The sequence below is a fragment of the Ogataea polymorpha genome (genome assembly GCF_001664045.1).
Source record: "Ogataea polymorpha strain NCYC 495 leu1.1 chromosome Unknown OGAPOscaffold_3, whole genome shotgun sequence".
Classification (NCBI taxonomy): domain Eukaryota; kingdom Fungi; phylum Ascomycota; class Pichiomycetes; order Pichiales; family Pichiaceae; genus Ogataea; species Ogataea polymorpha.
In genome coordinates this window covers 77016-93317 of record NW_017264700.1, presented here as the reverse complement: position 1 = coordinate 93317, position 16302 = coordinate 77016, and the positions used below count along the sequence as shown (strand labels likewise).

At 46.0% G+C, this 16302-nt stretch overlaps 7 protein-coding genes across 7 annotated transcripts; 5 read left to right on the top strand and 2 right to left on the bottom strand.

The window, feature by feature from the left end:
• Positions 1 to 163: 163 nt before the first annotated feature.
• OGAPODRAFT_39454 (uncharacterized protein) lies at positions 164 to 3142 on the top strand (the record flags this gene model as incomplete). The annotated part of the gene is made up of 2 exons (XM_018355381.1): positions 164 to 1783; positions 1844 to 3142. Coding segments are annotated over 2 exons (2919 nt in total), but the record flags the coding sequence as incomplete, so codon positions are not given.
• A 202-nt stretch (positions 3143 to 3344) lies between these two features.
• On the top strand, positions 3345 to 7083 carry OGAPODRAFT_15989 (uncharacterized protein). Its single transcript, XM_018354103.1, has one exon. The coding sequence runs from the start codon at positions 3422 to 3424 to the stop codon at positions 6428 to 6430; it is 3009 nt and encodes a 1002-aa protein (XP_018211098.1). The 5' UTR covers positions 3345 to 3421; the 3' UTR covers positions 6431 to 7083.
• OGAPODRAFT_81951 (uncharacterized protein) lies at positions 6580 to 9855 on the top strand (the record flags this gene model as incomplete). Its single annotated transcript, XM_018356580.1, has 3 exons — positions 6580 to 6599; positions 6641 to 6689; positions 7286 to 9855. The coding sequence occupies 3 exons, from the start codon at positions 6580 to 6582 to the stop codon at positions 7715 to 7717; spliced, it is 501 nt and encodes a 166-aa protein (XP_018211097.1). The 3' UTR covers positions 7718 to 9855.
• On the bottom strand, positions 7185 to 9905 carry OGAPODRAFT_75801 (uncharacterized protein; the record flags this gene model as incomplete). Its single annotated transcript, XM_018356084.1, has 1 exon — positions 7185 to 9905. One exon carries the CDS (start codon positions 9903 to 9905, stop codon positions 7746 to 7748), a length of 2160 nt encoding a protein of 719 aa, XP_018211096.1. The 3' UTR covers positions 7185 to 7745.
• Positions 9906 to 9969: 64 nt separating this feature from the next.
• On the top strand, positions 9970 to 11084 carry OGAPODRAFT_47372 (uncharacterized protein; the record flags this gene model as incomplete). Its single annotated transcript, XM_018355547.1, has 2 exons — positions 9970 to 10008; positions 10044 to 11084. The coding sequence occupies 2 exons, from the start codon at positions 9970 to 9972 to the stop codon at positions 11082 to 11084; spliced, it is 1080 nt and encodes a 359-aa protein (XP_018211095.1).
• A 45-nt stretch (positions 11085 to 11129) lies between these two features.
• Positions 11130 to 15044, bottom strand: OGAPODRAFT_47550 (uncharacterized protein; the record flags this gene model as incomplete). The annotated part of the gene is made up of 2 exons (XM_018355550.1): positions 11130 to 14649; positions 14791 to 15044. The coding sequence occupies 2 exons, from the start codon at positions 15042 to 15044 to the stop codon at positions 11130 to 11132; spliced, it is 3774 nt and encodes a 1257-aa protein (XP_018211094.1).
• A 771-nt stretch (positions 15045 to 15815) lies between these two features.
• OGAPODRAFT_98881 (uncharacterized protein) lies at positions 15816 to 16252 on the top strand (the record flags this gene model as incomplete). The annotated part of the gene is made up of 2 exons (XM_018358053.1): positions 15816 to 15868; positions 15903 to 16252. The coding sequence occupies 2 exons, from the start codon at positions 15816 to 15818 to the stop codon at positions 16219 to 16221; spliced, it is 372 nt and encodes a 123-aa protein (XP_018211093.1). The 3' UTR covers positions 16222 to 16252.
• Between the last annotated feature and the right edge of the window lie 50 nt (positions 16253 to 16302).

The window sequence follows — 16302 nt, the reverse complement described above, 5'->3', positions numbered from 1 at the left end:
CACGGAATTTTCAAGACAAATTAAAAAATAAAACCCTTGAAAAGCTATGCGGATTCGCTCAGTATTGGCAAGAATATGGCTTTTAGGTCTTGCATTCTTGTTCACGCTGACTTTTGTTTCCGCTGGTGATGAGATCTCTCCTTATTCGGATCACCCGCTCGAAAAGTCGCTTGGAGACTTCACTGTCACCAATTTGTTGTTGGCTTCCGATGTCGAAGGAAACTTGCATGCTCTCAATAGAGTGACAGGCGAAGTGGTGTGGACGTTTGTGGGGAACACCCCTCTGGTAGCCATTAAGGAAAGCGTCGACCCGAACATATCGGGGGCCGACCCTTCTGTGGGATCTCAGTTCTCGGCGTGGATGGTCGAGCCATTAGAGGAGGGCTCCATATACTACTTCACGCAGGAAACAGGATTACAGAAACTGCCTGCTTCTGTCCAGCAACTGGTTTCGAAGTCGCCGTTCTCGATCGGAGACGAGTTCATATACACGGGAGTCAAACGGACGGGAATCGTTCGAATCGATGCGCGCACCGGTGATTTGATAGATTCTTTTGGGATACCCGAGTCTGCGGAAATATGTCCGGTGGAACACCATACCGACCCCGTCCAGCCTGTCATATTGCTGGGAAAGACTACCTACGAGCTCAGCATCCACTCCAAAAACAACACAGCCTGGAACATCACGTACACTTCGTGGGGTGTCAACAATCTGCACACCAATCTCGCCGCCGAAAATCGCCACAGCATCGACGATCTGTACATCCAGCCGTTCCATGACAACTCGCTGCTTGCTCTTGATGCCAGCACGAAGTCTGTCAAATGGGTTTCGAGTTTGCCGTTCGTCACCGTCAATGTGTTTGATGTGTTCCTTGAGGACGGAGATAGTAACAATTTTATTGTGCTTCCACACCCACTCAATAACAGAAATGCAACCACTACAGGTGACTCCACGTTTGTGGACAGAACTAAGGACGGGTCATGGTTTGCCATGAGCGAGACAAACTATCCTTCCCTAGTGAAATCGGCCCCGTTGGCAAAGTACGTCTCCAGTGAGCGTTGGAGAACGCCGTCGATATTCGCAAATGCAGAACTTTTGGGAATCGCCATTTCCGGTGTCCATGACAAGTCCATGGACAAATCGCAAAACCAGATCGACCTAACAAGCCCGAGACTTCCTGCATCGCTTTCTTCGACGATCCTTGAAGATCCATTGAATCGCAAACCAAGAAGACCTAGAAAATCCCGTCCGAGCTTGCCCGAAGCAGAGGAATACCTTGCCATCGACCCACCTTCGCAATACGACATAGCGACATTGCCCTCTTCGACGGGGAGAGGCACGCCGCTGATCAATCTTGTATACCGTGCATTTGAGAACGTTGTCATGACAATGATCGGAGTGATGATTCTCGTGTTTTTATCGAGAATAGGCATTCTTCCTCCCCTGACACAAATATTGAGCCGGTTTGGACTTTTCAAGAGGACCCAAAGTGCTGTGGAGATTGTCGACATGTTGCTCAAGGACGATGTTGTTGAATTAGAGAAGAGCTTCAATCTGATAAAAAAGGAGCGGTTCGGGGACATCGAGACAGATAAAATGCCAAAAAAGGTGACAATTGTGGAGACAGACAACAAGAGCGAGAACTCCTCTTCGTCGTCCTACAACTCTTTCAAGCCCAATGAGGAGACAGCTCAATCCGAAGACAAAGACGGTCAACAGCCTCAACCACGTAGGCGCAAAAGAGGCACACGTGGAGGGAAGAAAAACAAGAAGAAGGAGATCGTAGGCGCTACTTTGGAAGATGGAACTGACATTGTGCGGAGCAGAAGCGGTTCGCAAAAGAGTTTGGCAAGTTCTGCTATAACTATTCCTACGTCAACCAGCAATATGACTATTTCAGACGAGATTCTGGGTTATGGGTCTCACGGAACTGTTGTGTTCAAAGGAAGCTTTGAAAACCGCCCAGTCGCTGTTAAGCGGATGCTGCTGGATTTCTACGATGTCGCATCCCACGAGATAAATTTACTTCAAGAAAGTGACGATCACCCCAATGTTGTCCGCTACTTTTGCTCGCAACAGAGTGACAGATTCCTGTATATTGCCTTGGAATTGTGTGGAGCGTCACTCGAGGACGTCATTGAGCAGAGAAAAGAGGACTCCAACGAGCTGCTGGGTAAAATGAAGCCAGTCAACGTCCTTTGGCAGATAGCCAACGGTCTGAACCATTTGCATTCGCTCAAAATAGTTCACAGAGATATCAAACCGCAAAACATATTGGTTGTTCCACCAAAGAAGATAAACAGTGGTGATAAGGAAATGCCTTTACGACTGCTTATTTCTGATTTTGGGCTATGCAAGAAACTCGAGAACGATCAGTCTTCTTTCCGGGCCACCACTGCACATGCTGCTGGAACATCTGGCTGGCGTGCGCCCGAACTTCTTGTGGACGATGTCGCGGAGACAGAGTCGCAGCTCAGCCAGCTCTCATTAATGAGTGATCGTCGTTTAACGAGGTCGATTGATATTTTCTCAGCTGGGTGTGTTTTTTACTACATTCTGACAGGAGGACAGCATCCATTTGGTGACCGTTATTCGCGCGAAAGCAACATCATCAAAAACCAGTATAATCTGGATCTTCTGGACACGTTGGAGGACCGCTACGAGGTTCGCGATCTGATTGAGTCGATGATAGACCAAGACCCTGCCAATAGGCCTGATATGAGCCTTATTCTGAAACACCCATATTTCTGGTCCATCGAGAAGAAACTGGAGTTTTTGCTTCGGGTGTCTGACCGTTTTGAGATTGAAAGAAGAGATCCTCCGTCAGATTTACTTTTGGAGCTGGAAAGCATAGCACCTTCCATTATTGGCAAGGGGTGGTTCAGAAAGTTCAACTCGTCGTTTTTAGATAATCTTGGCAAGTACAGAAAGTACAACGACGACAGGTTGATGGATTTGCTCCGAGCTCTACGAAACAAATACCATCATTTCCAAGACTTGCCACCTAACCTAGCCAGGCAAATGAGCCCTCTTCCGGATGGTTTTTACGCATTTTTTGCTGGCCGCTTCCCGAACATGTTAATGGAGATCTACGCACTGGTGGAGAGAATTCTGAGAGACGATGAATATCTTAAAGCATTTTTCTAGCTGATAAATAAAAAAATCGCATTTGTTATCTGACGTAACTTTTCGCGGTGCAAGGGGTGGGGGGCAGCTGTGTAATTTATAATTCCGCAAATTGATCTACTTTCACTTGTGGATTGATCTGACCAATTAGCTCAATTTGCTTCTTATTTTGTTCCTGAAATCTTTCAATTGCCCAGCTCATTAATGCCCTTGGGTCAAAAACCAACAAAGGAGGAGATTCGTCTTGCCGAAGACAAAGATCACTCCAAATACTGGAGGAGATGGGGAACTTATATGGCCCAGAGGGCTTGGGGGCTACCTCGGGAGGATTATACAGCTGATGGAGACGCATGGCAGTTTGATTTTGAAACTTCTAGGTCCAGAGTCTACAGATGGACAGAAGACGGCTTAGGGGGTATATGCGATAATCACCAATACATCTGTCTGAGTTTGGCCTTCTGGAATGAAAATGACGACATTCTCAAAGAGAAACTGTTTGGACTTCCTGGAGGCGCTTCTCCAAAGAGTGGCAATCATGGTGAGGATGTTAAGGAAATGTACTATTACCTGGACAACACACCAACCCACTCGTATGCCAAGTTTTTGTACAAGTACCCAATTGGCAAATTTCCCTACGAGCAGATTTACGAAGAGAATTCCAGGAGGTCAAAACTGGAGCCTGAGTATGAGATTACCGACACTGATGCTTTCAAGGATAACAACTACTTTGACATCTTTTTTGAAATGGCTAAGGATGCAGATGATCCTGAGGAACTGAATTTTAGAATCACCGCCTATAACCGCTCTCAGGCAGCAGCTCCTCTGCACATAATGCCACAGATTTTTTTCCGCAACACATGGGCCTGGGGAGAAAACAAAAATGCTGAAAAACCAGTACTTTCAAAGGAGTTCCCTGACTCTGAGTATTCCATTAAGGTGGATCATTTTAAATTAGGGGATCGTCGTCTTGTTTTTGCCCCTGCCCCAGGCGTAAATGAGGATTCCGAGGACGTTGAGCCGAAACTTCTTTTCTGTGACAATGAAACAAACTTCAAGCGGCTTTACGATGTGGAAAATAAAACAAAGTACACTAAAGATGGTTTCCACGACTACATCGTTGACGAAGTCGAAGAAGCTGTCAACCCAGATGCAAAGGGAACAAAAGCGTGCGCTTGGTTTGTTTTTGACGAAAACGGGGGTATTCCGGCTGGTGACTTTGTGACCATAAGGTACAAACTGACAAAAAGCAAGGAGATAGAATTTGACGAGGAGGAGTTTGATATGGTGTTTGAGGAACGTTTGTCTGAAGCAGATGAATTTTACTGGAATGTTTCGCCTCTTCCACTTCCCCAGGAACTTCGCAACGTGCAGAGACAGGCTTTTAGTGGATTGCTATGGAATAAGCAGTTTTACCATTTTATTCACGACTTTTGGTACAGAGGAGACCCTAACTCTGATATTGCTCCCGTGATTGGCAGGGCCAACGGGAGAAATAAGGACTGGAAAAACTTGTACAATGAAGACATCTTATCGATGCCTGATGATTTCGAATATCCTTTCTATTGTTCTTGGGACACCGCTTTCCATACAATTCCGTTTGCAATGATAGATCCAAATTTTGCCAAGAAGCAGCTTGATTTACTCACCAGAGAATGGTATATGTCTCCTCAAGGGCAAATTCCAGCATACGAATGGAACTTTTCTGACTCAAATCCTCCTGTTCAAGCATGGGCTGCTTACAGAATATACAAGATCGAGAAGAAGATGTACAACCATCAGGACAGACAATTTTTGGAAAGAGTGTTCCAAAAATTCTTGATCAACTTCACTTGGTGGGTGAATAGGAAGGATCCCGACGGAAATGGTATTTTTGAGGGCGGTTTTCTGGGTTTAGATAATATCAGTCTTTTCAATAGATCTGAGCCTCCCGCAAACGTTGAACTGTTTCAATCGGACTCCTCTGGATGGCTAGCCTGGTATGCTCTGGTCATGATGAATATTGCTTTAGAGCTTGCTAAAGAGAATCCCGTCTATGAAGATGTGGCATCCAAATTTTTTGAACATTACCTCCTCATTGCTGATGCAATGTCCTACTTGGCCCCTCCGGGTGTCTCCAATGAACAGACTTTGATTCCTACCCCAGAATCTTTGTGGGACGAAGAAGACCAGTTTTTCTATGACAAAATTCATTGGGGAGGAAATAAAACCTCTGCCATGAAGGTTCGCTCTTTGGTCGGCTTGATTCCTTTGTTTGCCACTTGTACTCTTGAGCCTGAGTTGCTAGAGAGATTCCCTAACTTCAGAAAAAGACTGAACTGGCTGATCGAGAACAAAAAGTACCTGATTGAAAGAAATATTGCATCCATGGAAACTAAAGGTTCTGGCGATAGACTGCTCCTCTCCTTAGTTAGTAAAGAGCGTTTGGTTGCAATCCTGGAGAAACTGTTTGATGAGAATGAATTCTTGGCACCTTATGGTATTCGGTCACTTTCCAAGTATCACGAGCAAAATCCAGTGTCCATGAATATTAATGGCCAAGTGTATACCATCAATTACCTACCAGGAGAGTCTGACTCTGGTCTTTTTGGAGGAAACTCCAATTGGAGAGGACCGATTTGGTTTCCTACAAACTTCTTGCTGATCGAATCGCTGCTCAGATTTTATCTTTATTACGGTTCTGATCTCAAAGTCGAGGTTCCAAAGGGCAGCGGTCAATTTTTGAACTTAGCACAAGCTGCTGAAGAGATCCAGCAGCGCCTAATTCTTCTTTTCTTACCAAATGAAAAGTATGAACGTCCATATCATGGTCCAGTGAAAGACCCACTATTGACCAGCGAATACTTCAGAGAGCTTGTCAACTTTTACGAATATTTTGATGGAGACACTGGACGTGGGTTGGGCACCAAATGGCAATGTGGCTGGACAGCTCTGGTTGCTCGGTTTATTCAGGATGTGGGAGTTGCCTGTAGAACTCCGAACAGGCCTCGGCACAGGAGGTCGTATTACGACGAGGATGAGATTAAAAACTATACACCTAGACCATCTCCATTTCCGCTTCTTGTTAGACGCAAGTCTGGCAAGTCGTTATTGAACCTTACTGCAGAAAAGCTGGACATTGAAGACGACGAGAAGGCCGCACACAAAGTTCCCGGTCTGAGCCGTAAAGCATCAATCAAGACTATGAATTCCGATAATCTGGACCAGCACGAAGACCTGATGAAGCAAGTGCGTGATGCCATGGCCAATTATAAAGTGGAAGACGACATTGTTGTTTCAAGTGAGGAATTCGAAACCAAGAAATGAGCATATATATATATATATTTAATTAAATTTGCTGATAATTGTTAGGAAGATCAACATTATAAGGACAGCAATGATTCCATAGGTGATCATCTTATTTGTTGCAAGGCGGCGAGTCATCGTTTTCAAAGTAGCGAGCGATCTATCGACGTATGTGTCGGCCTCTGATAAAGTTTCGCGCGCGTTCAAGATCTGCTCTCTCTGCGAACGAAGGTTATCTAAAATACCGGTACCGACCGTTTCGGTTTCCAAAGCTGTTCGCGTAGCCTCATTGAGCCGTTGCGTGGACCTGTCAATTGAAGAATGAGAGTTAAGCAGCTTCTGCCTTTGGTTGTAGTCTTCTTGGCTGCCGACTCCCAGAAGATTCACTCTATCGTTGTCATCCATTAGCGATTTGAGGTCCGACTTGAGTCTTTCTAGATCTTGTTTATATGTTCTAGTCTTGGCATTGTAAGAAGATCTTTGATGCGTGGGAAGTTGGTGCACTTCAAGAGACATGGAGTCGATAAGGTCATATCCATCGTCTATAAGCTTTTCCACTTCTCTCATGAGGTCCACGCGTGTATTTTGATCTGCAAGCCCATATATTTGACCCAGTTTTTGCTGGGCCTCCGAGTAGGCCAGCTTGAAGTCGGTCTCGTAATTATCAAACAAAGACATAAGGAATTATTCCAGATAATGCTGTACTTTTTTTTAGAGCCGATCAACGCCTCTTTTCTCCGAGTGCTCCATAACCGGGACCCGAGCCAATAATTTTCAGGACTAAAGTAATCTATCTCTATATATAAAAATTCCTTCATGAGAATCGCAGCATTAAAAGGCACCAGGCCCTTGTTCAGGCCGTCTGTGATACTTAAGATTCCGTATACACAAACGAAGTGGATACGACCACTGCATTCGACCACTCCTGCTTTTCACGGACATATCAAAAAGCCGAACCCCGGAGAAGAATTGCACATCACTTTCATCACCAAAGACGGATCACAGAAGACATTTGAGGTGGCTGAGGGCGACTCGATCCTTGACATTGCCCAGGCTAACCATATTGACATGGAAGGTGCGTGTGGAGGCTCGTGCGCCTGCTCCACGTGCCATATTATAGTCGATCCTGATTATTATGATTTAATCCCCGAGCCAGATGATGACGAGAACGATATGCTGGATCTGGCTTTCGGACTGACCGAAACGAGTCGTTTGGGGTGCCAGGTGCATATGACCAAAGAGTTGGATGGCATCCGCGTGGCTTTGCCGGCAATGACGAGAAACTTGCAAGTTGGCGATTTCAAATGAGATGAGCGTCTTACATATAATAATGGCTCTATAATGACAATACTATCATTGCAAATTTTTCCCGAAACTGATCTTGGCCACCTCGATGGGCACGCTCAGCACTGCGTTGTTGGTTGAGTGTTTTTTTGAAGCCCAGCTTTAACGTCAGGTAATACATTTTAGTGAAGTAGCATATGCTGAAGCTAGGTAACAAAGTCAGCTTTCTTATAGTAGCGTAGTCCCACTTGAGTTGGATTTTGAACTTAGTTGAGCAGCCCTCACTGGTTTTCACCCATTTTGGTTGGCTCCGTAAAATAATCTCTTCGAAGACTGGCAGAGATTTTTGTGCCAGGCCGATGTTTGAGAGAGAGATCAGATCGTGGCACAGTTGCCTTTCTATGCCGCGGCCCGTCTGTCTAGCGAGCGATTTTAGCTCTGAAAGATAATTCGAAAATTCGTCCTTCACACCTATTATAGCATTCGCAGGCGTCTCGGCGTGGAGCAGGAAGTCTGGATCAAAAGTGACAGGAATGGGCGATGGCGAGGATATTGTGCATGACTTTAATGCTGGACGCACATATGCAATCTCCGGGGGGTGAGATAAGGTGCAATACAGTTGGATTTCCACCTCGTTGGAAAAAGAGATAGACTCCATTTTGGACACCAGCGCATTAAGTGTCTCGTCGTTCAGCGATCTTAAACTGGTGAGCGAGCTGACAGGAGCAAGTTCGCCTCCATGCGGAGATGTCACGGGACTCAGGACCGGGGATTGAAGCGGCACTTGCGAAAGAACTGACGCCTGCTGCTGCTCGATCTCTGTCGACGAGATCTTGGACAGCACGCTGGGCACAATGTAGCCTAGCCGCACATTTTTGCTTATCGAGGCCTCAAACCTGAGTTGGTTAGGTTTTTCAGAAGATTTGGCATTTGGAAATCCAAACAGCTTTTTCTTATAGAGTGGAAAAGTGGTGCTATTTTGGTACCTGTCTGTAGTGTGCGAAATTATTGGCTCTGCAGATAAGTTTAGATTTGTTTTCTTGAGCATTTCGGAGGCTGAGCTGAGCTCGTTGACTTCGCGCTCGTTTTCGATTCCTGCTGATTGCAAGAACTTGATCCTCGTGAGCCTCTCTATCTCCTCCTTGGCAGCTTTGGAAACTCGATCCAATTGCTCTCTGGTGGAACGCCTTCCCAGATTTTGGTTATCTTTGTAAGATGGTAAGTCGAGAGACTCGTCGGGGATGAATCTGAAAAAATACTGCTCGTCTTTGATCATGATGAATTTTTTCATTGGATCGTTCTTGTAAATGTCTTGGTGCTTGCCAATCATTCGCACTGTGATGGCATATGATACCGATTGACCATTTTCGCTCTGGTCGTTGAGCAGAATCGGCGAGCCGATGTCCTGCAGCCGGCCGTATCCCAGTGACTCATTGATTGCGATCTGTCTGGCTCTACCGTTGAAACTCTCGCGGTCGAGCCCAAACGATGGTGGCAGCTTCTCAAAGTGCTCGTAGATGTGGTGGTCACAGGAGTTTTCGAGCAGTGTCTCGGGCAGTCTAAAGTAGAAGAATTTTTTGTGTTTGCTCCCTGGTTCGAGCACCTTCGACTCGGGGAAGCCGTAGTACGTCTCGTCGAACGGATCGTACGTGCACTGCGTGGGTGTGGGGAAATTTGCCGTCGGATAGAACCCGTCCATGTAGCATGCTCCAAAATCAAACATCTTTAGAAATGTGCGCTTGGTCACCTTGTTAGTCATTATGGATGGAATAGTGACGTAGCCTTCGAGCGACACTAGAAACATTTCAAAGGGAACCCTTGTACTCGTGGGATTGTGCACTGTGACACAGCCAGTGACGATATCGCCTGCGTGGAACTCCTTCAGTGGATTACCACGCTCAATGCTCTTTCCCATCTGAGGAAAGGTTTTGGTGACTTTGATGGTGATCTTGACGGACGACGTGATTCTGTCCAGCTGGTCCAGATTGTTCAGCAGCAGTCTCTCGTTATCACGCACATGGAGGATTTCTTGATTGCGCATAGTATTATTTGGCCTGTACAAAGGAGGATTCTCGTTGACAGCAGTATGGTAGTCCGGCAGTCCATCAGCACGCGAAAACTGCTCGATCTGAGTCAATGTGCGGTTGAGTAGCTCGTTGTCGGTCTCAAACGTTGGCAGAACATCGTATGGGATGACTTCGGAATCTGACATTTTCAGAGCCAAATTTAAAAAGCTCTTTTTCTAAATGTTTATTCACTAGTCAACAGATCTATAAATGGCCATCGTATTTAAATGGCCCTGGCTGGGCATAGTGGTAAGTACGCGTACAAGCGGCTTCTAATTCAATAGATACCTAGTCTACTTATCGCTTCCATCCAACTGTGTGCCCATTACCTGTTGTACAAAGACCGCGTCGATCAAACGAAGCTAGTAATTCTCGCTGCATTGGTCTGGTACTCGTACTATTTGGCCATCTATACGTCGCCAGGACACCCACCCAACAGCTATACCGTGGATAAGTCTCAGAAGCCTCAGAAACAATGGTACAAGTACTGTTCCAAGTGCAAACGTTACAAACCAGAGAGGACCCACCATTGCAAAACATGTAGACGCTGCATCCTGAAAATGGACCACCACTGTCCATGGACAATGAACTGCATCGGCCACGAGAACATGCCTCATTTCATGAGATTTCTCACCTGGGTTCTCGTAGCCGTCTCTTACACGTTTTCGTTCTTAGTGAGAAAGTTGTCCTCCTACTACAGAAACAGGAACCTACCAGCTTATTTGGTCGGCAAGAAAGAGCTTGCTCTTGTGATTGTGTGCACATTGCTATGTGCGTTTATCCTCTTCACTATAGGAATCCTCTTCTTGCGCACTCTTTTCAATCTGATCAGCAACGAAACCACAATAGAAAGCTGGGAGCGCGAAAGAATCCACTCACAATTCTACACTGAAAAGTTTTGGGCCAAGGTGAGAGCAAACTACCACAGAGTGCACGGCAAACCGCTTCCAGAACTGACGTCCTGGAAAACAAATTACAGAGAACTGAGACGAGACTCGCAGATTCCTCCAAACTTCTCATACGATGACCTAGTCTTTCCATACGACTCAGGTTCCACGTTCCGAAATCTGTGCATGGCTCTTGGCCCGGTGCATCTGTGGCTTTGGCCTTGGGGAAAACCAAGAGAAAACGGTATTGACTTTGAAAAGGTCAGTGAGGACGAAGACCAATTGAATCTGCCTTGGCCTCCGGATGGCTCCAACTACGATAACGATCCTCTAGATGAAACTACGGTCTCGTCGTGGATTAACGATTTTGGCGAGACTCTGGACGACTTTGGCGTCGACCTGGCCACCGAACCTTACGAGGCACCAAAAGATATTTAGTCATAGTCTGACATACTTTATTATACACAAACTGCCAAAAACCCATTACTCGCCATCATTGTTAGTGTCGGCACTAGTGTGGTCGGTTTGGGAAGGGGCGCCCGCGGAAACAACAGTATCCCGCCCAGTGCTCACTGTATCTCCCGCAGAATCGTTCAGTTTGCTGCCCGCTTGTTGGAAAGCTTGCGGACCTTGCTCGATCCAAGCTCTGAACTGCTTATTAGCTTCTTCAATCTCGCCTTCATCCAACTCTTTTCCAAGTCCGAATTCGCCATCCAAGGCTTCCTGCAAGCTCTTCATCCTGACTTCTTTGCTTAAACGTTTTTCGTCCTTGCTGAATGCAGTGTCCCGCACGAACACATCATAAGAGCCCGGCTCAAACACTAATCTATACGTCTCCTTATCAATTTTGACCTTCAACTTGGAGTCTGCGATTCCATCAATCTCATCTTCCTCTTCCTCCTCCTCTTCGACGTTGGACTTCAGGAAAGGAAGCAAGATTGCGTTAGGATCAATACCTTCCGTAGGATGGGACATGGCGTAACTGGTGAGATAGTAGTTCCACTTCTCTTCTGGGGTCTTCGAATCATCACGAATCGTGGTATCGTCCAATGCCAAGAATGTGATCGTCGTGTCATTGGCAGCCTTGTTGAAAACAATCTTGAACATGTTCTCATCTGAAGCCATCAAATTGCGGACCTGCATTCTGTAGATGATCTGGTCTCTTGCAGTCGTCTTGGAATTATTACGGTCCTTCTCCATCAGCAGAACGATTTCGGTACACTTTGAGTCACTAACAATGTTGTGACAGTGCTTCAAAAGACCCGAGATAACCTTGTCCACTGTGAACAGCTTAAATGCTTTGTTACGGAATCCTTGACGGAGGGTCTCTTCAAAATTGTTTTGGTCCAAAGAGCCCTCAATGACTTTTGCGCAAAGCTCCAGAGCTTCATTGTACGAGTCATCGCCCTTAATGTTGATACCCATCTCCTCTAATTGATCATTGATCAAACCCAAATCCTTAGCAAAGGGCGTCACCTTCCTAGACTTGATCTCTTTGTTCACGCTTGGAGCCATCTTTTTGATTTCAAGTAAACGCTCATAAAGAGTGTTCAAAAAGCGGTAGAACACATAGAGCTGGGTGTTACAAAACATGTTGAACTCGGTGCGATCGTCGCCATAAGAGATATTCGGTCTGTCGTTCGTGATCCAATTTGTTTGTGCTCTCTCAACTTCATCATTCTCTTCGCCCTGCGAAGCCGTCTGAGCAGAACCCGCGGAGTCAGATTCTTCATCGCCCTCGTTCTTCTTTGGTTTTTTGACTTTCTTCAAGACGTCCCTCAGTAGATCGTTTTCTCTCGATCTCTTCTTTGACTGTGACAAAGTAGGAACAGCTGGAACAGTTTCCTTATTGTCGGGATCTTCTTTTTGGACTTCCTTCACTTGGCCGACAGATCTTCTTGCCATAGCATTATCGATGAATTTGGAGTCTAGGAAGAAAAATTTGGCAATGAATGATCTGAGGAATCCTTCGATTTTTTCCTTATCATACTGGGAATACGTCTGGTTGTGAGATAAGTAGCAGTCAACTAACTTGAGAATATCCATGAAAACCTCAAAGTCATCGTAATGATAACTCAATTGCGGAGCTGGGATAGGCATCAATGGATGTAACTTCTTTTGCAATTGTTCTTGCTTGATGGTGGAAATCTCACTAACTAACTGCTTGTTGGTCAAAAGTTTCTTGTCTATCTGCTTGAATGTCAAACCAAGGTGGTCGAGAGACTTATAGAAAGCTTTTTGTTCCAATTCCCTCCAAACCTTGTTCCATTCACGATGAGCTCTCTTCCATTCTTCGTCCTTCTGCTTTAGTCTTTTCAAAACAACCGGAACAGCAACAGCAGGATTTTCATGAAGAGCCTCGATGACTTCAAAGCCCTTATCCTTATCGTACACTTTTCTGATCACTTTCTTGTATATCGTGACAGATGTGTGGCCAAGCCCTGGTGGAAGCTTGAACTTGGCCTTTTCATCTGGCGTCATATTTGCAAGTCGGTTGGCAATCGTTTCAAGCGTTTGAATAGTTCTAAGGTTGGCTTCCATGTAGAAATCATATTCGTGTCTTTCTTCTTCAATTCGGAACAGAATGTCCTCATACTGATTTTTACGATGAGCAATAAATCCAGACTCTTCAGAAGCCCAGACTGGGTGTCCTGCCCATTCGTCATTCAGAACTTCCCAGCACATTTCATCTCTGCCAGAACAAGGCATGTATGTTTGTGACTTTGGAAGCAATCTATAAGACGGACCACACGCTTTGCACATCATGAGATCCAGTTGCTGTTTCTTGATTGCAATATTCTCAATATGAAGAGGTTTCTCTTCCCACCCAACAAAGGACTTGAACCAATCAAACAGATCAGGGAAGCCACCGATGAATCCTTCCGCCTTTTCAACCAGCGTGTCCTTATCAATAACCTCACTTGTGTAAAGCCTAAGAAACTTGAGAAACTCGTTATAGGTTTGCTTATTGTTGATGGCCTTCTTCACCTTATCGAAAAATGTAACCTCGTCGGTGAGATCAGACTCAACGGCATTTGGATAAACAGGCTCCGGAACACCAGGTAGCAAAGAAGGGTTTTCGTCCTTCCGTCTAGGTTGCAAAGAAGCACGTATGTTGGACACTGGAGGTTCATCATATGGTTGCGTCATCTGATAAGACTTTTGCGAGGGGATAGGTTGAGATAGCTGCTGTGAACCCCACTTCTTCTTTTTATCCTTAGAAGGCATTTGGGGCACAGGCTGGCGGAAAGTTGGAGGCTGGAAACTTCCAACAGGAGGGAGTTGAACATTCGACTGTTGTGGTTGGGCTTGTGAATGAGGCTGACCTAGATGTCCCGCCTGTTTCCCATCATAATACACCTGACCGTAGTTGTTGTATTCACCTAGCTGCGGTCCTTGCATCCTTCCCTGTTGGTCCACAACAGGAGCCGTTGTATCCGGCATGAAGAGCTTGAAATCTTCCAACAAGTCGGGGGCATCTCTGAACAAAACCGAAATCTCTCGGTAAACCTCGTCAATAGGCTTTATTCCCTTTTGGTACATTTGCAGATTTTCGAGGAAATGCTTGTAAATGTCTGGCTCGTTGGCGTACCTCTGCTTGATCTTATTGACGTAATTAATTGCTTGATCAAACTCAGCAGGAGATCCTTGCTTCACCTCCTGCTGATGAAGTGGCTGAGATGGAGGCTGCTGTTGTGCTTGGTAATATGGAGGCTGTTGGCCGACATTACCTAACATCTGGTGATATTGCGACTGGGATTGCTGGGGATATTGGTACTCGAGCTGAGCAGCAGGATGCTGATTTTGAGGGTCATATGGAACCGGTCCTGGGTCCTGTCTCACAGTCTTCCCCATTGGGGTTGTAACAATGATGGTATTTGGATCGGCAGAAGAACACTCGATGGCAAAACCTTGAGGCAGAAATGTATTGAATCCATCAATCAGCTTGGGATGACCTCTGAACAGTGTGGACACTCTTTCAATCACCCCAGGAGTATCGATACTGCACAACTGTTAGTAAAAAAGGAAAAACAATGGTGGATCAAGTTTGGGACGGTGACGGGGAAGGGGAGGAGAGAAAAGAAAAAACCACGCCAAACCGGACCCACCAGAAAAAAAACCTAGCGGTGCAAGGTGTACTTACTTTTGGCTCTTGAAGTCCTTCATTATGTCCAGGAAGTTGTTGTAGACGTCGGTCTGGTTCTGGAACTGGATCTTGACCTGGTCAAGGTAGGACAGGGCGTCCTTGACATTCAAAGGCCGATACGACTGGGTGGTGGCAGCGACCTGTTGAGCCGCCTGATGCTCTGCCTGTCTCTGGGCCTGCGACTGATCCTGCGTGTGTTGCTGAATCGCAGTAGAGACTAGGTTTTGGTGCTGCGTCGACGGAGAGACCATGTTTATATTTTCGGAAAGCTGCCTTGTTAGTCCTGTTCGCTAATAGCGACTTTGGGGTTTACTTACGTGTTGGTTGTCCATATTCTGGACCGAGTATCTGCCTAGATTGTTGATTCCTGGGAGGGAGGGCAGAGAGTAGAGCGGCTGGCCCGTTGTCATGGGTCTATGTTCCATCTGGTACTCGCCATTTTCGAGCGAGCTCGGAGGGGGAAGAACAGGTGCACCTTGTTGACGACTGCCGATGTTAGTAAGCGTACTCCTGGTTCGTAACATACCTATACGACTGCAAGTTCGCAGGCTGATGGTCTGACGACTCCTTGTTTTGCCACGAATCTTGTGTTGACATTGGGCAAAAAAGTGCTAGTTGATCGGAAAACACTGAAAGTACACACAAGACACACCCCAAGAATAACTAGAGTTGTATACGAGCTTGCAACTTAGTTTTCACTCAAATGAAACTTGTGTTCGTCTGAAGCGGAAAAAGATATTCGAAAAAGCGTGTGCGTGAAGCGGGAGCTATCAGGTCGTGCACTACCAAGGAAAGACAGCACAGGCCGGGTGACAGGGGCGTCGAGCTACAGGGCTGTAGCAGAGCCGATAGGATTTGCTGTGTTTCTGCGCAACTAGGGAGGCTGTCGAGATGTGATTTCTGACACGCTTGGTCGGCTTGCTGTCTTGACTCTGTCTACCTGCCAAGCAAAACCTACATCGGATGATTTACACATCTCTACACCCCGCTCAAAAATTTATCAACACTTCTTTTGCTCGCCAATGAACGCCCCAGATCGGTTCGAGCTATTCATCCTTCCTGATGGAGTGCCAAAGTAAGTATTGACCCTCAGAAATCTAACTGGCCAGGCTTCAGATCACCCCGGACTCAAAAGTGCCGAGCTGTGTGCTGATAAAGTTCGAGAGAGAGGACCACACGCTGGGCAACTTATTGAAACAAGAACTCGCCAACGACCCACAGGTGCTCTTTGTGGCCTACAAAGTGGAACATCCTCTGTTTGCGAACTTTGTGATGAGATTGCAAACAGAAGAAGGTTACAAACCGCGCGTTGCTCTTAAGAACGCATGCACTAGACTGATCTCGAAACTGGGCATTCTCAATGACAAATTCAAACGCGAATGGGAGCTGAAGGCCTTGCTTGCCGAGGGCGAGTCGGACGACATATAATGTACACTAGATATAGACAAAATTTAATTGCTTACTTCAAGGTATTTTTTCGCATTTTGTTATACATGCTAACTATTCAGC